The 20,726-nt window shown below is 50.5% G+C and overlaps 1 protein-coding gene across 1 annotated transcript in view; it reads right to left on the bottom strand.

Annotated features, from left to right (window-relative positions):
* LOC140361268 (unconventional myosin-VIIa-like) overlaps window positions 1–20,726 on the bottom strand; it is a 247,547-nt gene that overhangs the window by 142,046 nt on the left and 84,775 nt on the right. The window contains exons 6-14 of the mRNA XM_072447021.1: window positions 16,859–17,001; window positions 16,659–16,772; window positions 15,751–15,904; window positions 15,341–15,417; window positions 15,114–15,233; window positions 13,556–13,698; window positions 9,554–9,764; window positions 8,893–9,028; window positions 7,699–7,805 (exon numbers count right to left, since the gene is read on the bottom strand). Of these exons, the coding sequence (XP_072303122.1) occupies window positions 7,699–7,805; window positions 8,893–9,028; window positions 9,554–9,764; window positions 13,556–13,698; window positions 15,114–15,233; window positions 15,341–15,417; window positions 15,751–15,904; window positions 16,659–16,772; window positions 16,859–17,001 (1,205 nt within the window). The remainder of the gene's footprint in view (window positions 1–7,698; window positions 7,806–8,892; window positions 9,029–9,553; window positions 9,765–13,555; window positions 13,699–15,113; window positions 15,234–15,340; window positions 15,418–15,750; window positions 15,905–16,658; window positions 16,773–16,858; window positions 17,002–20,726) is intronic.

Here is a 20,726-nt window from a genome sequence, read left to right as displayed (position 1 = left end):
GAGCAGAGGAGGAAGAGAGAGCAGGAGAGAGCAGAGGGGGAGGAGAGAGCAGAGGAGGAGGAGAGAGCAGAGGAGGAGGAGAGAGCAGAGGAGGAGAGAGAGCAGAGGAGGAGGAGAGAGAGCAGAGGAGGAGGAGAGAGCAGGAGGAGAGAGAGAGCAGGAGAGAGCAGAGGAGGAGGAGAGAGCAGAGGAGGAGGAGAGAGCAGAGGAGGAGAGAGAGCAGAGGAGGAAGAGAGAGCAGGAGAGAGCAGAGGGGGAGGAGAGAGCAGAGGAGGAGGAGAGAGCAGAGGAGGAGGAGAGAGCAGAGGAGGAGAGAGAGCAGAGGAGGAGAGAGAGAGCAGGAAGAGAGCAGAGGGGGAGGAGAGAGCAGAGGAGGAGGAGAGAGCAGAGGAGGAGGAGAGAGCAGAGGAGGAGAGAGAGCAGAGGAGGAGGAGAGAGAGCAGAGGAGGAGGAGAGAGCAGAGGAGGAGGAGAGCAGGAGAGAGCAGAGGGGGAGGAGAGAGCAGAGGAGGAGGAGAGAGCAGAGGAGGAGAGAGAGCAGAGGAGGAAGAGAGAGCAGGAGAGAGCAGAGGGGGAGGAGAGAGCAGAGGAGGAGGAGAGAGCAGAGGAGGAGGAGAGAGCAGAGGAGGAGAGAGAGCAGAGGAGGAGGAGAGAGCAGGAGAGAGCAGAGGGGGAGGAGAGAGCAGAGGAGGAGGAGAGAGCAGAGGAGGAGGAGAGAGCAGAGGAGGAGAGAGAGCAGAGGAGGAGGAGAGAGAGCAGAGGAGGAGGAGAGAGCAGAGGAGGAGGAGAGAGCAGAGGAGGAGAGAGAGCAGAGGAGGAAGAGAGAGCAGGAGAGAGCAGAGGGGGAGGAGAGAGCAGAGGAGGAGGAGAGAGCAGAGGAGGAGAGAGCAGAGGAGGTGGAGAGAGAGCAGAGGAGGAGGAGAGAGCAGAGGAGGAGAGAGCAGAGGAGGTGGAGAGAGAGCAGAGGGGGAGGAGAGAACAGAGGAGGAGGAGAGAGCAGAGGAGGTGGAGAGAGAGCAGAGGGGGAGGAGAGAACAGAGGAGGAGGAGAGAGCAGAGGAGGAGAGAGCAGAGGAGGTGGAGAGAGAGCAGAGGAGGAGGAGAGAGCAGAGGAGGAGAGAACAGAGGAGGAGGAGAGAGCAGAGGAGGAAAGAGAGCAGAGGAGGAGGAGAGAGCAGAGGAGGAGAGAGAGCAGAGGAGGAGGAGAGAGAGCAGAGGAGGAGGAGAGAGCAGAGGAGGAGAGAGAGCAGAGGAGGAGGAGAGAGCAGAGGAGGAGAGAGCAGAGGAGGTGGAGAGAGAGCAGAGGAGGAGGAGAGAGCAGAGGAGGAGGAGTTAGCAGAGGAGGAGAGAGAGCAGAGGAGGAAGAGAGAGCAGGAGAGAGCAGAGGGGGAGGAGAGAGCAGAGGAGGAGGAGAGAGCAGAGGAGGAGGAGAGAGCAGAGGAGGAGAGAGAGCAGAGGAGGGAGAGAGAGCAGGAGAGAGCAGAGGGGGAGGAGAGAGCAGAGGAGGAGGAGAGAGCAGAGGAGGAGGAGAGAGCAGAGGAGGAGAGAGGAGGAGGAGAGAGCAGGAGAGAGCAGAGGGGGAGGAGAGAACAGAGGAGGAGGAGAGAGCAGAGGAGGAGAGAGCAGAGGAGGTGGAGAGAGAGCAGAGGGGGAGGAGAGAACAGAGGAGGAGGAGAGAGCAGAGGAGGAGGAGAGAGCAGAGGAGGAGAGAGCAGAGGAGGAGGAGAGAGCAGAGGAGGAGAGAGAGCAGAGGAGGAGGAGAGAGAGCAGAGGAGGAGGAGAGAGCAGAGGAGGAGGAGAGAGCAGAGGAGGAGAGAGAGCAGAGGAGGAAGAGAGAGCAGGAGAGAGCAGAGGGGGAGGAGAGAGCAGAGGAGGAGAGAGAGCAGAGGAGGAGAGAGAGCAGAGGAGGAGGAGAGAGCAGAGGAGGAGGAGAGAGCAGAGGAGGAGAGAGAGCAGAGGAGGAGGAGAGAGAGCAGAGGAGGAGGAGAGAGCAGAGGAGGAGGAGAGAGCAGGAGAGAGCAGAGGGGGAGGAGAGAGCAGAGGAGGAGGAGAGAGCAGAGGAGGAGGAGAGAGCAGAGGAGGAGAGAGAGCAGAGGAGGAAGAGAGAGCAGGAGAGAGCAGAGGGGGAGGAGAGAGCAGAGGAGGAGGAGAGAGCAGAGGAGGAGGAGAGAGCAGAGGAGGAGAGAGAGCAGAGGAGGAGGAGAGAGAGCAGAGGAGGAGGAGAGAGCAGAGGAGGAGGAGAGCAGGAGAGAGCAGAGGGGGAGGAGAGAGCAGAGGAGGAGGAGAGAGCAGAGGAGGAGAGAGAGCAGAGGAGGAAGAGAGAGCAGGAGAGAGCAGAGGGGGAGGAGAGAGCAGAGGAGGAGGAGAGAGCAGAGGAGGAGGAGAGAGCAGGAGAGAGCAGAGGGGGAGGAGAGAGCAGAGGAGGAGGAGAGAGCAGAGGAGGAGGAGAGAGCAGAGGAGGAGAGAGAGCAGAGGAGGAGGAGAGAGAGCAGAGGAGGAGGAGAGAGCAGAGGAGGAGGAGAGAGCAGGAGAGAGCAGAGGGGGAGGAGAGAGCAGAGGAGGAGGAGAGAGCAGAGGAGGAGGAGAGAGCAGAGGAGGAGAGAGAGCAGAGGAGGAAGAGAGAGCAGAGGAGGAAGAGAGAGCAGAGGAGGAGGAGAGCAGGAGAGAGCAGAGGGGGAGGAGAGAGCAGAGGAGGAGGAGAGAGAGCAGAGGAGGAGGAGAGAGCAGAGGAGGAGGAGAGCAGGAGAGAGCAGAGGGGGAGGAGAGAGCAGAGGAGGGGGAGAGAGCAGAGGAGGAGAGAGAGCAGAGGAGGAAGAGAGAGCAGGAGAGAGCAGAGGGGGAGGAGAGAGCAGAGGAGGAGGAGAGAGCAGAGGAGGAGGAGAGAGCAGAGGAGGAGAGAGCAGAGGAGGAGGAGAGAGCAGAGGAGGAGAGAGAGCAGAGGAGGAGGAGAGAGAGCAGAGGAGGAGGAGAGAGCAGAGGAGGAGGAGAGAGCAGAGGAGGAGAGAGAGCAGAGGAGGAAGAGAGAGCAGGAGAGAGCAGAGGGGGAGGAGAGAGCAGAGGAGGAGGAGAGAGCAGAGGAGGAGGAGAGAGCAGAGGAGGAGAGAGAGCAGAGGAGGAGGAGAGAGAGCAGAGGAGGAGGAGAGAGCAGAGGAGGAGGAGAGAGCAGGAGAGAGCAGAGGGGGAGGAGAGAGCAGAGGAGGAGGAGAGAGCAGAGGAGGAGGAGAGAGCAGAGGAGGAGAGAGAGCAGAGGAGGAAGAGAGAGCAGGAGAGAGCAGAGGGGGAGGAGAGAGCAGAGGAGGAGGAGAGAGCAGAGGAGGAGGAGAGAGCAGAGGAGGAGAGAGAGCAGAGGAGGAGGAGAGAGAGCAGAGGAGGAGGAGAGAGCAGAGGAGGAGGAGAGCAGGAGAGAGCAGAGGGGGAGGAGAGAGCAGAGGAGGAGGAGAGAGCAGAGGAGGAGGAGAGAGCAGAGGAGGAGGAGAGCAGGAGAGAGCAGAGGGGGAGGAGAGAGCAGAGGAGGAGGAGAGAGCAGAGGAGGAGAGAGAGCAGAGGAGGAAGAGAGAGCAGGAGAGAGCAGAGGGGGAGGAGAGAGCAGAGGAGGAGGAGAGAGCAGAGGAGGAGGAGAGAGCAGAGGAGGAGAGAGAGCAGAGGAGGAGGAGAGAGAGCAGGAGAGAGCAGAGGGGGAGGAGAGAGCAGAGGAGGAGGAGAGAGCAGAGGAGGAGGAGAGAGCAGAGGAGGAGAGAGAGCAGAGGAGGAGGAGAGAGAGCAGAGGAGGAGGAGAGAGCAGAGGAGGAGGAGAGCAGGAGAGAGCAGAGGGGGAGGAGAGAGCAGAGGAGGAGGAGAGAGCAGAGGAGGAGAGAGAGCAGAGGAGGAAGAGAGAGCAGGAGAGAGCAGAGGGGGAGGAGAGAGCAGAGGAGGAGGAGAGAGCAGAGGAGGAGGAGAGAGCAGAGGAGGAGAGAGAGCAGAGGAGGAGGAGAGAGAGCAGAGGAGGAGGAGAGAGCAGAGGAGGAGGAGAGAGCAGGAGAGAGCAGAGGGGGAGGAGAGAGCAGAGGAGGAGGAGAGAGCAGAGGAGGAAGAGAGAGCAGAGGAGGAGAGAGAGCAGAGGAGGAAGAGAGAGCAGGAGAGAGCAGAGGGGGAGGAGAGAGCAGAGGAGGAGGAGAGAGCAGAGGAGGAGGAGAGAGCAGAGGAGGAGAGAGAGCAGAGGAGGAGGAGAGAGAGCAGAGGAGGAGGAGAGAGCAGAGGAGGAGGAGAGAGCAGGAGAGAGCAGAGGGGGAGGAGAGAGCAGAGGAGGAGGAGAGAGCAGAGGAGGAGGAGAGAGCAGAGGAGGAGAGAGAGCAGAGGAGGAGGAGAGAGAGCAGAGGAGGAGGAGAGAGCAGAGGAGGAGGAGAGAGCAGAGGAGGAGAGAGAGCAGAGGAGGAAGAGAGAGCAGGAGAGAGCAGAGGGGGAGGAGAGAGCAGAGGAGGAGGAGAGAGCAGAGGAGGAGAGAGCAGAGGAGGTGGAGAGAGAGCAGAGGAGGAGGAGAGAGCAGAGGAGGAGAGAGCAGAGGAGGTGGAGAGAGAGCAGAGGGGGAGGAGAGAACAGAGGAGGAGGAGAGAGCAGAGGAGGTGGAGAGAGAGCAGAGGGGGAGGAGAGAACAGAGGAGGAGGAGAGAGCAGAGGAGGAGAGAGCAGAGGAGGTGGAGAGAGAGCAGAGGAGGAGGAGAGAGCAGAGGAGGAGAGAACAGAGGAGGAGGAGAGAGCAGAGGAGGAGAGAGAGCAGAGGAGGAGGAGAGAGCAGAGGAGGAGAGAGAGCAGAGGAGGAGGAGAGAGAGCAGAGGAGGAGGAGAGAGAGCAGAGGAGGAGGAGAGAGCAGAGGAGGTGGAGAGAGAGCAGAGGAGGAGGAGAGAGCAGAGGAGGAGGAGTTAGCAGAGGACTATAATAAAGCCTATAGGAGGGTCACATGGTCGTTCATGATGTGACTGTGATGAAGTGTCAGCAGCTCCAGCTCCAGCTGTGGAGACGATGCAATAAACTGCTGTATTTGATGATTTCAGAGCGTTAAACCTTCTTCCAGTTCTACTGGTGCTTCATGTGCCCAACATGGTTTTGTGATTGATTTCTTCAGTCCTTAGCTATAAAACAACATCTCTCCCTTTCCTCGGATGTGCAGATGGACCTACAGCGTCATCCCTTCCCTGTTTCAGCCCCTCCTCCAGGGGGCGCTGTGCACCTGGAACACTGTGAAACTCAGGGCCTTGGGTAACGGGGTGGGAGGGGTTACTGGAACATCAATGACATCATGCAGCCAATGAATGGGCAGTAAAGTGCTAAAATAGTGTGTCTAAAATGTACCAGAATACAGGAAATCAAGGTTTTCTGGGCGTCTTAAATATTGAACCATTTCCTATATTTTAGTTTGTATCACATTTTGAGATAAAAGTTCAGATAGAAACTGTTCCGGCCAAAATTAACTCTAAAATGTTCGGGAGCTTGAGGAGCTCACACGTGGTCCACGAGGTTGAACCTGGTTTAGTCCAGCAGCCTGTCCTCCAATCAGAGGCTCCAGCTCTGCCGCTGTCCCAGGGCAAAGCGTCCACACACAGGCAAGACACATGTCTCACACTTTGTCCTTCGCCTCTCACCGGATTTGACTTGCCGCTTTGGGCCCGGGACACATTAAGAAGAGGATCACTGGGCAGATTCAGAGGAGCTCGCCAAGAATAATGGCAAATTAAAGCCGCAAGCGGCAATGATCGGCCCTCGCTACGCCGCCACGCCGCAAGAGGCAATTGTCCTTTTATTACGCCTACTGCTGAATCTGTGACGCTGTCACATCTTCTCCCCTTTGTTTTACCAACAAAAAGCAATTTTATTTAGAATTCTTGGCAAAATGTGCGGCTTTGCCGCACAGACACCGTGACTCTTTGAATAAAAATGTGGATAACTTTTGATGGTCCTGAAGATGAGTCTCACCAAATTTCAGGTTAATATGTCTAACGCCCTAAGAGGAGTTTGTGAAAGTCTAAAGTGTAAACATGTTCTGGCGATTTCCCCATTGGAATAACATGGGAGGTTTTGGTCATCGCTACGACAACGCCATAACAATTATGACATGGGTCTCATTGACTTTTTTGACGGGGCCAAAATTGAGTTTTGTGTCAAATTTCATATAATTCCGCAAAACTAAATATTTAACCTCCATATAAAATCTGTAGGGGGCGCTGTGGCGCCAAATTAATTTGGCAGAAATGTTAAATTTGGGAGATTTCTGAAATTCTAGCCAAAGTTTGTTTTGTGACTTTTCGTCAATGTTCACTGGGTGAAGAATAGGGGGGGTTGGTCCCGAGAAGAAAGAAAGAAGAAGAAGAAGAAGAAGAAGAAGAAGAAGAAGAAGAAGAAGAAGAAGAAGAAGAAGAAGAAGAAGAAGAAGAAGAAGAAGAAGAAGAAGAAGAAGAAGAAGAAGAAGAAGAAGAAGAAGAAGAAGAAGAAGAAGAAGAAGAAGAAGAAGAAGAAGAAGAAGAAGAAGAAGAAGAAGAAGAAGAAAGAATAATATTCCGATGCGAAAACAATGTTTCGCATTTTCCAAATATCATAAACTATACATTTTCGGAAAGCGCTCGCGCTTTCCTACCTCATGGTGTGGGTCCCTGGTCACTGACGGGTACTTTCGTTAATTTTGAGTGGGCTCCGCCCACTTTGTGTTTTTGGCCCTCTATACAGTAATAATGTTCAATTTTTGCATTACATGCTTATATGCACGGAACATGCAAGAGATGGGGAACGTATTCGTGAGCTACTTAGTGCAAATGAGTGCTTTATATGGGGATGACGACCGCTTCGCGGTCGTCATCTCAATGTAAAGTGCTCGTTTAGTGCGCACTTTTGCATGGGCTTCGCCCATTTACAACGGTAATGTTCCATTTTCCTACCTCTAATTAGTATGCACGGGGCGTGCGTGAGTGAAGGAGTGCGTTAGTGAGTGTTTGGAAGTGGGCGAGCGCAAAGCGCTCGATTTCGTGCGCACTACGTGCGCACTTTCGCAGCCGTGCTTTGCACGGCCTTACAAGTTTAATAGGCCTCTCGCCAGCTTGTGGTGCTCGGGCCTAATTATTCTGAGAAATTAAATATTCACTGATTTTCCGTTTGTTGCTTTAAAAATAAAAAAATAGGTTATTTTCTATTTTGTTTTAGATTGGAAAACGTTAAAACGAGAAACCATCAAATTGGTTGTATTTCCAGTAGATATATGAGCTGGTGCAATGAGTGCAACGCTGTGAACTGTGCAATAAGGTGGACTGTGCAATAAGGTGGACTGTGCAATAAGGTGGACTGTGCAATAAGGTGGACTGTGCAATAAGGTGGACTGTGCAATAAGGTGGACTGTGCAATAAGGTGGACTGTGCAATAAGGTGGACTGTACAATGTATTGTATTTGTTTTATTGTTGCCCTTCTCTGACCCTTGGGACAATAATCCCTCAGCTACAATGTGGCTTACACTCATCTTATATCAGGTCTTTATATTAATATGCACTGCCCCAATCAAATCAAAAAGAAAAAAATCTAATCCATTAAACACTAAGTTAAATACTAATTGATCACAAATCTAACTAAAATGATTTGCAAAAACAGACCCTTAAATGCAGTTAATTGGGATTCATCACATCATTTTCTTAGTAAATTGTACATTTAGACACTGCATATAGGACCCTTTGTCTCTCCAGCCTCACCATGGCGACGTCCGCCTGGAAGATCTGCTTGATGAACTTGTTCTTGGAGGAGTGGACGAGCTGGATGATGTCCGTGTTGAGGCTGTCACGGTTCTTCTCCAGAAACCCTGGAGACGCACAAACAAGAGCAGAGAGAGGCTTTCACAGAAAAGTACAAAAGTATTTGTCAAATGTGTCCATTACAAGTTGAGTCCAAATTAGATTTCCCCCCATTTTATGTAACGTCCTTCAAAGTCGGTGTAATTTGTGTCGTCCATTTTTTTGTGAGTACACACAGTACACCACAGTACACCACAGTACACCACAGTACACCACAGTACACCATAGTACACCACAGTACACCATAGTACACCCAGTACACCACAGTATACCGCAGTACACCTCAGTACACACAGTACACCACAGTACACCACAGTACACCATAGTACACCACAGTACACCACAGTACACCATAGTACACCACAGTACACCATAGTACACCCAGTACACCACAGTATACCGCAGTACACCTCAGTACACACAGTACACCACAGTACACCACAGTACACCATAGTACACCACAGTACACCATAGTACACCCAGTACACCGCAGTATACCGCAGTACACCTCAGTACACACAGTACACCACAGTACACCATAGTACACCCAGTACACCGCAGTATACCGCAGTACACCTCAGTACACACAGTACACCGCAGTACACCACAGTACACCATAGTACACCCAGTACACCTCAGTACACCGCAGTACACCGCAGTACACCACAGTACACCACAGTACACCATAGTACACCACAGTACACCATAGTACACCCAGTACACCGCAGTATACCGCAGTACACCTCACTACACACAGTACACCACAGTACACCATAGTACACCCAGTACACCGCAGTATACCGCAGTACACCTCAGTACACACAGTACACCGCAGTACACCACAGTACACCATAGTACACCCAGTACACCTCAGTACACCGCAGTATACCGCAGTACACCTCAGTACACACAGTACACCGCAGTACACCACAGTACACCATAGTACACCCAGTACACCTCAGTACACCGCAGTACACCGCAGTACACCGCAGTACACCTCAGTAGGTATTACAAGAAACCCGCTAGTAAACTGCTCAAAATACCTGCCAAACTTTCCCCATGTTGAGTGTAAATCCAGAGTACTGCGTTACACACCTTTGGTTTCATAGTAGACCACGCCGGCAAAATGCTGGATTCCAAATTGTGTCTCGTAGCTGTTCTTTGGGGTGATGTAGTAAGAATTCTGCTTGTGCTGGGAATTGAGTTTATAAAGCATGGTCGCGTCCGTGCCCTATGGGACAAAACCAAAAAAATACAATCTTATTATTCTTCAATGAAAACAAAAGACTTTTCTCTTAACACAAAACAGAGACACGTGAGAAAAATAATATTTGATCATAACTTCAATCTTATCTTATAGTTTCATTTCTTTATTAATTGACCTTTATTTAACCAGGGAAGTTGATACTGTTTGTGCTAAGTTCCTCCTCTGACAGCCCTGGTTCTGCCTTGGAGGGGTTACCTTGGGGAACTTGCTCTGGTTACCTTGCCTTGCTCTGGGGTTACCTTGGGGAACTTGCTCTGGGGTTACCTTGGGGAACTTGCTCTGGGGTTACCTTGGGGAACTTGCTCTGGGGTTACCTTGGGGAACTTGCTCTGGGGTTACCTTGGGGAACTTGCTCTGGGGTTACCTTGGGGAACTTGCTCTGGGGTTACCTTGGGGAACTTGCTCTGGGGTTACCTTGGGGAACTTGCTCTGGGGTTACCTTGGGGAACTTGCTCTGGGGTTACCTTGGGGAACTTGCTCTGGGGTTACCTTGGGGAACTTGCTCTCCTCGTCGATGAGCGCAATGATGTTGAGGGGCTTGATGGCGATCATGTCCAGCGCCTCTTGGTTGTCACTGAACTCGATGTGCTGCCAGCTGATGTCCTCCAGGTTGTACTCCTCCTGCTCAAGCTTGAAGACGTGACGCACAAAGAACTGTTGTAGGCTCTCGTTGGCAAAGTTGATGCAGAGCTGCTCAAAACTGCACAGAAAATAGAAGAAAGCACACAAGGGTGGAAGGTGTGGTTGGTTTAGTAATAAATATCAAAATCGTCAGTGTAGTCCTTTAGTCATCCAGGTAGGTTCCATAGCATGTGTAAGTGTAATTATGTCAACTGGACAAGAGAGTTTATTTTACAAATCATCTAATAAGTGTCTTCAGTTCAGGTCATTTAATGCAGTGACTAACCAGAACCTTGTCAGAACGGAAAAAGCAACTTGGATCTGTGGCAAAAGTATTCACTCTTAAAAGATGACAGATTTGAACCGTTGCTTTATTTGAGGCATTTTGAGCCAACTCGATTTACAGTATGTCATTGTTAAGCCATGAATCATTTACTTAAACTGTAAATAAAACACCCACATCTAGGAGATCAGAATAAGGACATTTATTTGTTCTCCAGTCCAGCCCTATTTGCATATTTGCATTCACATTGGACAAGGCTACATGACCATAAAAATAATGTAGTAATCAAATAAAAGCAACGAAAAAAAACCTTTTGTACAGCCTTATTCCAAAATAAATATAATTCATTATTTACCTCAAATTTCTACAAACGAATGTGAAAGAAGGTTGTTTGAATTATTTGCAAATGTATAAAGTAGTCACAGCCTTTGCTAATTACAGCCTCAAATCGTTGTGAGTATAAGCTACGTCTGCTGTGTCATGTGCCTTTCACTGAGGCGTGGCCTCCATGCAGGCCTAAATGATGGAGTGCTGCAGTGATGTTTGTCCTTCTTGAAGGTTCTCCTCTCTCCAACAAGACATGCTGGAGATCTGTCAGAGTGACCATCGGATTCTTGGTCACCTCCCTGACTAAGGCCCTTCTCCCCTGATTGCTAACTTTTGCCGGGCAGCCAGCTCTAGAAAGAGTCATGGTGGTTCCTTTTTCCATTTAAAAATGATGGAGGCCACTATGCTCATAGGAACCGTCAACCTAACCCATCCCAGTCCGAAATGAGCCCGATGAGGGTGGTGTCGTCCGCAAACTTGATTCGTTTTACGGAGTCGTGGCTGGAGGTGCAGCAGTTTGTGTACAGGGAGAAGAGCAGGGGAGAAAGTACACAGCCCTGTGGAGCTCCTGTGCTGATGGTCCGCGCGTCTGAGACATTCTTCCCCAGCCGCACTCAATGCCTCTGATCTGTCAGGAAGTCAGTGCTCCCCCTGCAGGTGGAGTCGGTGCTCCTCCTGCAGGTGGAGTCAGTGCTCCCCCTGCAGGTGGAGTCAGGCACGTTGAGCTGGGAGAGCTTGTCCTGAAGCAGAGCAGGAGCTGGTGTTGATGCAGAGCTGAAGTCCACAAACAGGATCCTGGTGTAGGTTCCCGGGGAGTCAAGGTGCTGCAGGTGAAGTGCGTTCAAATTACTTCATAACTACAGACGTCAGTGCCACAGGTCTGTAGTCATTAAGTCCAGTGATCCGGGGCTTCTTGGGGACAGGGACAATGATGGACGACTTGAAGCTGGGACATGGCATGACTCCAGGGAGGTGTTAAAAATGCCAGTGAAGACAGGGGCCAGCTCGCCTGCACAGTGTCTTAAGGTGGTCGGAGTGACACCGTCTGGTCCAGCAGCTTTTCGAGGGTTGGATTTGCGAAATAGTCTGTTTACATCCTGTTCCTGGACTGTGAGAGTGGTGGGGGAGGTGGGGGGGACCGAGGTTGGGGTAGCACTGGCCACAGTGGGGGAGGGGGTGTCAAATCTGCAGTAGAAAGTGTTTAGTTGTTGGGCCAGTTTTCTGCCAGTTTTCTTGTAGTTTGTGTGAAGTCGGAACTCAAGTGGAACCTGCTGGCAGCTGAGCCTCATCCCGGACAGCAGGAAGTTGCATGTCGTCGTCCATGGGATTTGTTTGGATAATGAAGCCTGCATAAGTTCACCTGGAAAACCTAACTCCATCTGCATCGACGGCCATGCCAGGGCACCTCTCCCAGCCTCTACCATCGCACTCAAGCCGGGCGTCCTCCTGTCCGACTGTGAGAGTCAGATCTCTCCTTCACTGTGGAACTCCTCCAGGTTTCTACTTTTTCCCAAGGAGATTTTTTGTAGTTTTTCCTGGCCGAGAAGGAGGAGCTAAGGACAGAGGACTCCCGGGTCATCGCCCCTCGCACCTGCTCCCTAACCTCAATCAACACATCCAAATCACTCCTCTCCGTGGCACGGCGCACTTGCTCCCAATTAACGCACAGCCGGTCTCATTTAAACATTCACGTACGGCGGGTGCGTGCGGGGGAGTACGGGGAGCGGGGCGGGCGTCGCCGTCGCCAACGCGGCTGGTGCAGAAAAGTTGGAAAAGCTTTTTGCGGCAAGACGCGGCGCAGCAAATGATCAAGAGATTTGGCTCTAGTAACGTGCTACGCACTGCCCGGAAGAAGGAAACAAAATAAACCCGCATGAGGTTTCGGCCAATCACAGAAGACGTGAGATTCTCACTGAGACAAAAGGGCGTGTCCTGCTCCTGTCACTCTGACATGTCTAAGGTCTAAACTCAGGCAATTGACAATTACAGGTTTTGACAAGAAACATGAGTTTCTCACTCTCTCGTCCTCTTGAGACTGTCTCAATGTGGTCATCTCACTATTTGGGTTGTATGGGATGTGCCGTAGGGCCCCTAGGGCCCTTAGGGCCCGTGGACCATGTGGATTGAGTAAACAAACATGCACGACAGGTGACATTATTTGGAGAGTTCATAACTTCTAAATATAAACAAACCAAAGGATGTTCAGGGACTAGAGGTGAGCAGGTCTATCAAGATACTATCGTTTTATCAACGGGGAAAATGTTATGTGAAGCCAGACATCTTTTTTTTTTGTCTTTTGAGGGGGGAGGGGGTCCAGAGAGAGAGGGGGAAAAAATTGTCTTTTAAGCTTCAACCTATTTTGAGAAGATCCCTTAGTTTACCACATTCATGTGTTTGTGAGGAAATGGACTTGTGCGTCATGCTCCTGTCTTAGGCAGGGCGAGGCATGCGCACACTCACCCTCCTGTTCACTCAGCGGTTTGCTCCGCTGACTGAATTTTTTATCAAGGCAGTATAAATCATAATTTAGATATTATTCCCCTTGAAAGTTCTTTTAGTGCATTGCTCATCTGGAAAGCCACTCCACTAAATATATTAAAAACAAATAGGAAAGAGAAGGTAATTTTGTTTTGATTGATTTCAAATAGCCTATTATTCACAATAAAATGCTAATTGGAGGCAGCCAGGAGGTCCTATGGGAGTGTCCTGTTGCTCAAAAATATTAGGCCGCAGTTATTTTATTACTTGGTTTACGGATCCGCCGCACTTAGATTATTGATCTCTACAATATAAATAAAATACATTATTATAATTTTATTTTTTATAAAGTACCGCAGACAACGTAAAATAGCCTTCAATTAAATATAAAAAGCGGTATTAAGTCAAAAGATAAGAGCGCGTGAAGCTATTTTTCGTCAAAATCCTGCGGGAGTCATTTATTTTGGAAAGCATTGTTGTGACGGAGCAGCTCCGCCCCTGTTCTATAAAAACAAAAGCTTCCTCGATTAAGTATTTGCATATTTTATAGTCTTTAGCATATGTGTGACATCCACCCAAAAACCGACAATCCTCTTTAAGTATTTATTAATAATAATTATTATTATTTTGTTTTAAATATATGTAAAGTATTCTTCTGTCACATGTTTTTCTAAAAGTATGTTTAGTCCAAGTTATTTAAATCAAGGACAATAATTCTGGATCTATAGGTGTTCATATGTGTGTGTACTATTGCAGTAATATAAATGGGATATGATGTGTACCTGTTCACAATGAAGTTTTCAAAGCCGAAGATGTCCAGGAGGCCTATGGACCTGCTGACCACGTTGTTCTCACAGGGAGAACGTCTGTAAATTGCTGCGTTGATTTTGTCCACAATCCACACGAACAAACGGCCGTAAATACCCTGAACAGAAGACATTATTCAGAATATGGACATAATTTTACCAACCACATTATAACCGTTTTGTTTTTTTAATATGCAGTTTTTGCAATTATCAGTTCTGTTCCCAATCGCATTTATTCATATTTAAACAAGATATATTGAATACATTTACTTTTTTGGAGCTTTTAACCATGTTGAAACACATTTGAACTCATGTTAAATAGGAATCAATACACACTGTTCTTGTAGGTTTTTCCTGAAATGTTCTTAGTCACATTGTACGGCCAAAGCCATCGTCCACAAAGACCTTCTGAAGCATCAGTGGGTCTCATTGTTCAAGGAGAAAGGTACGAAATGATGTCCAGGCATAAGATGGAGCACAGTGAAGTCATCATCAAGTGGAGAAAATATGTCTCAACAGTGACATTACCAAAAACTGGATGAAAAGAAAACTGGTCAGGGAAGTTTCCAAGAGGCCGACATTAGAAGAGCTGCAGGAACACTGGCTGTAGAACACGTGACAACAATCTCCCATGTTTCATACGTCTGGACAACAATCTCCCATGTTTCATACGTCTGGACAACAATCTCCCATGTTTCATACGTCTGGACAACAATCTCCCATGTTTCATACGTCTGGACAACAATCTCCCAAATCTGAGTCTTATTTCCTCGTGGCCGATTTGTCCTGCCACGTATCAATCATAAAACGCACCTACCGCTCACCTGCAGCCGCGTGCGGCTCGTCCCCACGTGTCCACGTGTCTAAGCGCATGGATCTATCATAATATAGTTCCCTCAGTGTACGGGACAAAATGAAGACGGAGAAAGACAGTTCGAGCGCAGAGGAGACGGAAATCGACAGGAGACGAGAGATGTGATGCGATCCGTCGCGCTCATAAACAAACACACGTGTGTGTTGTATCGGTCCACACGGGGGAGTGGCATGTGCACGGAGGAGTGGCATGAGCACGGGGGAGTGGCATGAGCACGGGGGAGTGGCATGAGCACGGGGGAGTGGCATGCGCACGGGGGAGTGGCATGAGCACGAGGGAGTGACATGTGCACGGGGGAGTGGCATGTGCACGGGGGAGTGGCATGAGCACGGGGGAGTGGCATGAGCACGGGGGAGTGGCATGAGCACGGGGGAGTGGCATGTGCACGGGGGAGTGGCATGAGCACGGGGGAGTGGCATGAGCAGGGGGGCGTGGCATGAGCACGGGGGAGTGGCATGAGCAGGGGGGCGTGGCATGAGCAGGGGGGCGTGGCATGAGGACTTCCGCCTGAGTTCTCAAATCGCCGAAAAATCGTCCATTACGCCTTTAATATGTGTCATTTAAATATTTTTTTCTGGTGCCTCGGTGAGTATTTAGGGCCTAAATACTCGTAGTATACTAGTACTAGTAGTGTATCTATCCTGTCTTTTAGCAGGTGACCTTGACAAAAGCGTCCCGCACGTCCTGCCCCTGTCCCACATTGAGTGGGGTGCAGACGCTCTCTCCTCGGGTGATGAGCGTGCGGCTGGTCAGACACACCATCACGTCTTTGGGCTCCACCTGCAGGCCACACACAGAACTGTATGAACAAAACATAACAGGAGCCGTCGTATTATCGCTCTTTTTCTGTTTGTTTCTGGCACTTGACGGTCTGTGGCCGTTCCCACCTCGAGGAGCGACGCAGCAGTGCACAGGTCAGGGGAGCGCACCACCATGCAGGCGTCCAGGTTATCATAGGTCAGTGCTGAGAAAGACAAGCAAAAACTCATCAACTTTGAGATGTAAGTTTCCTTAAGGCTAGGGCTGCACCATTTGGAAAAAAATGTCAAGGAGAATGAACAAAAAGATGGAAATAGGCCTTTAAAGTGACACATTGATAAAGAAAATATATTTCTTAACATCTTAACGTTTGTGTGGATCTAAAATAGAGGGTTGGCAGTTTTTATGCAGAATAAGAGTTTTTTTTTTTGTTAGGGTTAGGATCCAAGGGACCAAGTCATGGCACACAACTTGTATTGTGATTAATCTTGCAACTTCAAGCCCTGGTTATCATTACCGTCACATTTATATATCCTACCCTCGAATCTCAGGTTGCCCATGTGCAAAATGGCAGCCAGCAGTTTGGAGATCTCCCAGTTCTCGGTGTCGGTGAACATGAGCACCTTCATGGCCGACAGGATACTGGAGTAATCAGCCAAGTCGTCGCGGGCCTCACACTCGGTGCACTTCCCCTGAGAGAGCACATTTACACAAGGCTCCAACACAACAGGCACTCGGAACCATTTGAACACTTTTCTCAAGAATGACATGAACCAGAGTGAAGACAAACATTCAAAGTTTGGTTAAATATGTAGTAAAAAAGTGAATGCAGAGTGTAATCATAATGTCGTCAGCCAGAAATGAAATAATAGAAACTGAATTGCATAAAATAAAATGTAGATCAGTAATGTGTGTGTGTGTGTGTGTGTATGTATGTAAGTGTGAGTGTGTGTGTATATAGTTATATATAATTATACATCGTTATATATATACATATACATGTATAAACACACACACGTATTTATGTCAGACGACAAATAACAATGGATGACGATAACTAACGATGAACGACGATGAATGAAGAACGATAATGACTTTTATATTAAGAATGAAACTATTTAAATAATACCAATGTTTTGCTTTTGTGTGCTCTTATTTTTGTTATGTCATTACATTTTTTCCAAAATTAAAATACATATATAATAACTAGCAAACAGGATTTTCTCAAGTTCAGATAATTTTACTAATTATTTAGCTTAATAATAGGTATGAGTAAATACATACTTAGTTTTGTCCCAAAAGGTGAGCCATGGAGCAAAATGTCTGATTCTGTGTCATTTATGTGTCATTTCTTTAGTTTCAGTTCTGTGCCATAAGGCCACATATAATATGTGTGTATATATATATATATATATATATATATATATAATAGTGTCTTTGCCCCACCATAGTGAGGTAGCAGTAGTCCGTGGCAAGACCCAGGCCCAGCTTGGTCTTCTGCTCAGGAGCCATGCCCTTCAGAATACAGTAGAACACATGGTAGTTCCTCTCGTCCGGAGCCTAGCACAGATCACAAACATCAGGACAGTTCCCAGTTCCCATTTCAGCCGAGAACAGATGACAAAGTGCTTCCTGCTGCCTCTCACCTGCCGGCACACTCGAGACTTCTCCAGGAGGTACTGCTCGATCTTGGCCCCCTCTATGGCTCCTCTCTTGGTGAAGTGGATGTCAATGTACTTCCCAAAGCGACTTGAATTGTCGTTACGAATGGTCTTTGCGTTGCCAAAGGCTGGAGAGAAAACCACAGGCAACAAACTATATTACACTTTATAGTTTTCTACTCTTAAGACCAGGCCAAAATAAAACAATTAGTGTAGAGTTATTGACAAAACCTGCTTTGATTGAAAGGAAGAGATGGCAAAAGGACTGAAATTCTATACTCAAGTAAAAGTATAATTCCTTGTCTAAAAATATGACTGGTAAAGTCAAAGTACAGCTGAAACTGCTTTACTTGAGTAAAAGTAGTTACGCTTAGGACGTTCCACGCACAGGACGCTTTATTTGTTCCATTTTGTTCACTATCAGAGACACGTTTCAAGCTTCTTCATATGTTGTACATAAAAATAAAGCTGTAAACCACTTATTTTCAGTCAAATCAATCATTCTGGGATGAATCACGCTCAGTTCTCCAAAAATAAAAAAGATTACCCAAAAATTAAATACAAAAATCAACAAGATTTTATATGGATTCTGCCTGGATGTTCTTGCTTTAATATAAGTCCCATTAGTGAATACTTCAGCTTAAAAAACAAACAAACATTTGTCAAAACCCAACAAACGCTCAATCTAGAATAAGTGAGACAATCCTTCCACACCAGCTGTGCTCCGTCAGATATTTAACAAAGAAAACCTCATTTAACTGATTTCCTCTGTGTAAAGCTTGTTTACCCTGAACATAGGGCCCCGACATGATACACGCACCGGGCCCCGACATGATACACGCACCGGGCCCCGACATGATACACGCACCGGGCCCCGACATGATACACGCACCGGGCCCCGACATGATACACGCACCGGGCCCCGACATGATACACGCACCGGGCCCCGACATGATACACGCACCGGGCCCCGACATGATACACGCACCGGGCCCCGACACGATACATGCACCGGGCCCCGACATGATACACGCACCGGGCCCCCGACATGATACACGCACCGGGCCCCGACACGATACACGCACCAGGCCCCGACACGATACATGCACCGGGCCCCGACATGATACACGCACCGGGCCCCCGACATGATACACGCACCGGGCCCCGACATGATACACGCACCGGGCCCCGACACGATACATGCACCGGGCCCCGACACGATACATGCACCGGGCCCCGACACGATACATGCACCGGGCCCCGACACGATACATGCACCGGGCCCCGACATGATACATGCACCGGGCCCCGACACGATACACGCACCGGGCCCCGACATGATACATGCACCGGGCCCCGACACGATACATGCACCGGGCCCCGACACGATACACGCACCGGGCCCCGACACGATACATGCACCGGGCCCCGACACGATACATGCACCGGGCCCCGACATGATACATGCACCGGGCCCCGACACGATACACGCACCGGGCCCCGACATGATACATGCACCGGGCCCCGACATGATACATGCACCGGGCCCCGACACGATACACGCACCGGGCACCGGGCCCCGACACGATACACGCACCGGGCACCGGGCCCCGACACGATACACGCACCGGGCCCCGACACGATACACGCACCGGGCCCCGACACGATACACGCACCGGGCCCCGACACGATACACGCACCGGGCCCCGACACGATACACGCACCGGGCCCCGACACGATACACGCACCGGGCCCCGACACGATACACGCACCGGGCCCCGACATGAAACACGCACCGGGCCCCGACACGATACATGCACCGGGCCCCGAAACGATACACGCACCGGGCCCCGACACGATACATGCACCGGGCCCCGACACGATACATGCACCGGGCCCCGACACGATACACGCACCGGGCCCCGACATGAAACATTCACCGGGCCCCCGACCTGATACACGCACCGGGCCCCGACACGATACACGCACCGGGCCCCGACACGATACATGCACCGGGCCCCGACAAGATACATGCACCGGGCCCCGACAAGATACATGCACCGGGCCCCGACAAGATACATGCACCGGGCCCCGACACGATACATGCACCGGGCCCCGACACGATACATGCACCGGGCCCCGACAAGATACATGCACCGGGCCCCGACAAGATACATGCACTGGGCCCCGACACGATACATGCACCGGGCCCCGACACGATACACGCACCGGGCCCCGACAAGATACACGCACCGGGCCCCGACACGATACATGCACCGGGCCCCGACACGATACATGCACCGGGCCCCGACACGATACATGCACCGGGCCCTGACACGATACATGCACCGGGCCCCGACACGATACATGCACCGGGCCCCGACATGATACATGCACCGGGCCCTGACACGATACATGCACCGGGCCCCGACATGATACATGCACCGGGCCCCGACATGATACATGCACCGGGCCCCGACATGATACATGCACCGGGCCCTGAGACGATACATGCACCGGGCCCCGACATGAAACATGCACCGGGCCCCCGACCTGATACATGCACCGGGCCCCGACACGATACATGCACCGGGCCCCGACATGAAACATGCACCGGGCCCTGACATGATACATGCACCGGGCCCCGACATGAAACATGCACCGGGCCCTGACATGATACATGCACCGGGCCCCGACATGAAACATGCACCGGGCCCTGACATGATACTGGCTTAAGAAACTCACCCCACTCCACGAGGCCCTAACAGCCCAAATGAACACACTTCTAAGGGACGGAACTCACCCTGAATGTCTGACCGAAGGGCGTACGATCCTGATCCAGAAGGATCCCTCAAGGGACACAGTCCCGTTCAACTATCGACCAATAACCTGTCTCTCTACAACGTGGAACCTCCTGTCGGGCCACTTGCACAAGTGTCCGTCAAATGTGGCATAAACCAAGGTGATGCGCTGTCCCCACTGCTGTTCCGCAGAGGTCTGAACCCCCTCACTGCTGTTCTGCAGAGGTCTGAACCCCCTCACTGCTGTTCTGCAGAGGTCTGAACCCCCTCACCGCTGTTCTGCAGAGGTCTGAACCCCCTCACTGCTGTTCTGCAGAGGTCTGAACCCCCTCACTGCTGTTCTGCAGAGGTCTGAACCCCCTCACTGCTGTTCTGCAGAGGTCTGAACCCCCTCACTGCTGTTCTGCAGAGGTCTGAACCCCCTCACTGCTGTTCCGCAGAGGTCTGAACCCCCTCACTGCTGTTCTGCAGAGGTCTGAACCCCCTCACTGCTGTTCTGCAGAGGTCTGAACCCCCTCACTGCTGTTCTGCAGAGGTCTGAACCCCCTCAGCCAAATAATCAACAAGACTGGCTATGGATACTGACTCAGGAATGGAGCCACCATCAGTCTCCTCCTCTACATGGAACATCCTGCAGGGTGTAAGATGCTGCAGGGACAGCATACATGGAGACCAGGAGCTGGCATAGTGAACAGAGTACGGCTGGAGACCCCAAGGACAAAGTGGGAAACACCTCCAAAGGTGGTGGAAAACGACCTGGCCAAGGTCCTCTGGGACTTCCAGATACAGACAGAATGGTAATGGAGAACCAACCGGACACAGTGGTGGTCTCAAGGGTCAGAGGGGCCGTGGTGGTGGACATTGCAGTACATGGGATGGAAACATCAAGGCCGCAAAGGGTGAGGACGAGTTTTATATATATATATATATATATATATATATATATATATATATATATATATATATATATATATATATATATATATATATATACTTCCGGTGTTCAACCTACCGGAAATAGGATAGAGGCTCTCTGTGCATGCTCTCATGTA

Source organism: Eucyclogobius newberryi, unplaced genomic scaffold (assembly GCF_026437365.1).
Source record: "Eucyclogobius newberryi isolate DKJ021-1_F unplaced genomic scaffold, fEucNew1.0.hap1 SCAF_15, whole genome shotgun sequence".
Lineage (NCBI taxonomy): Eukaryota > Metazoa > Chordata > Actinopteri > Gobiiformes > Gobiidae > Eucyclogobius > Eucyclogobius newberryi.
The sequence above is the reverse complement of the archived record's forward strand: the minus strand, read 5'-3'. Positions and strand labels throughout refer to the sequence as shown.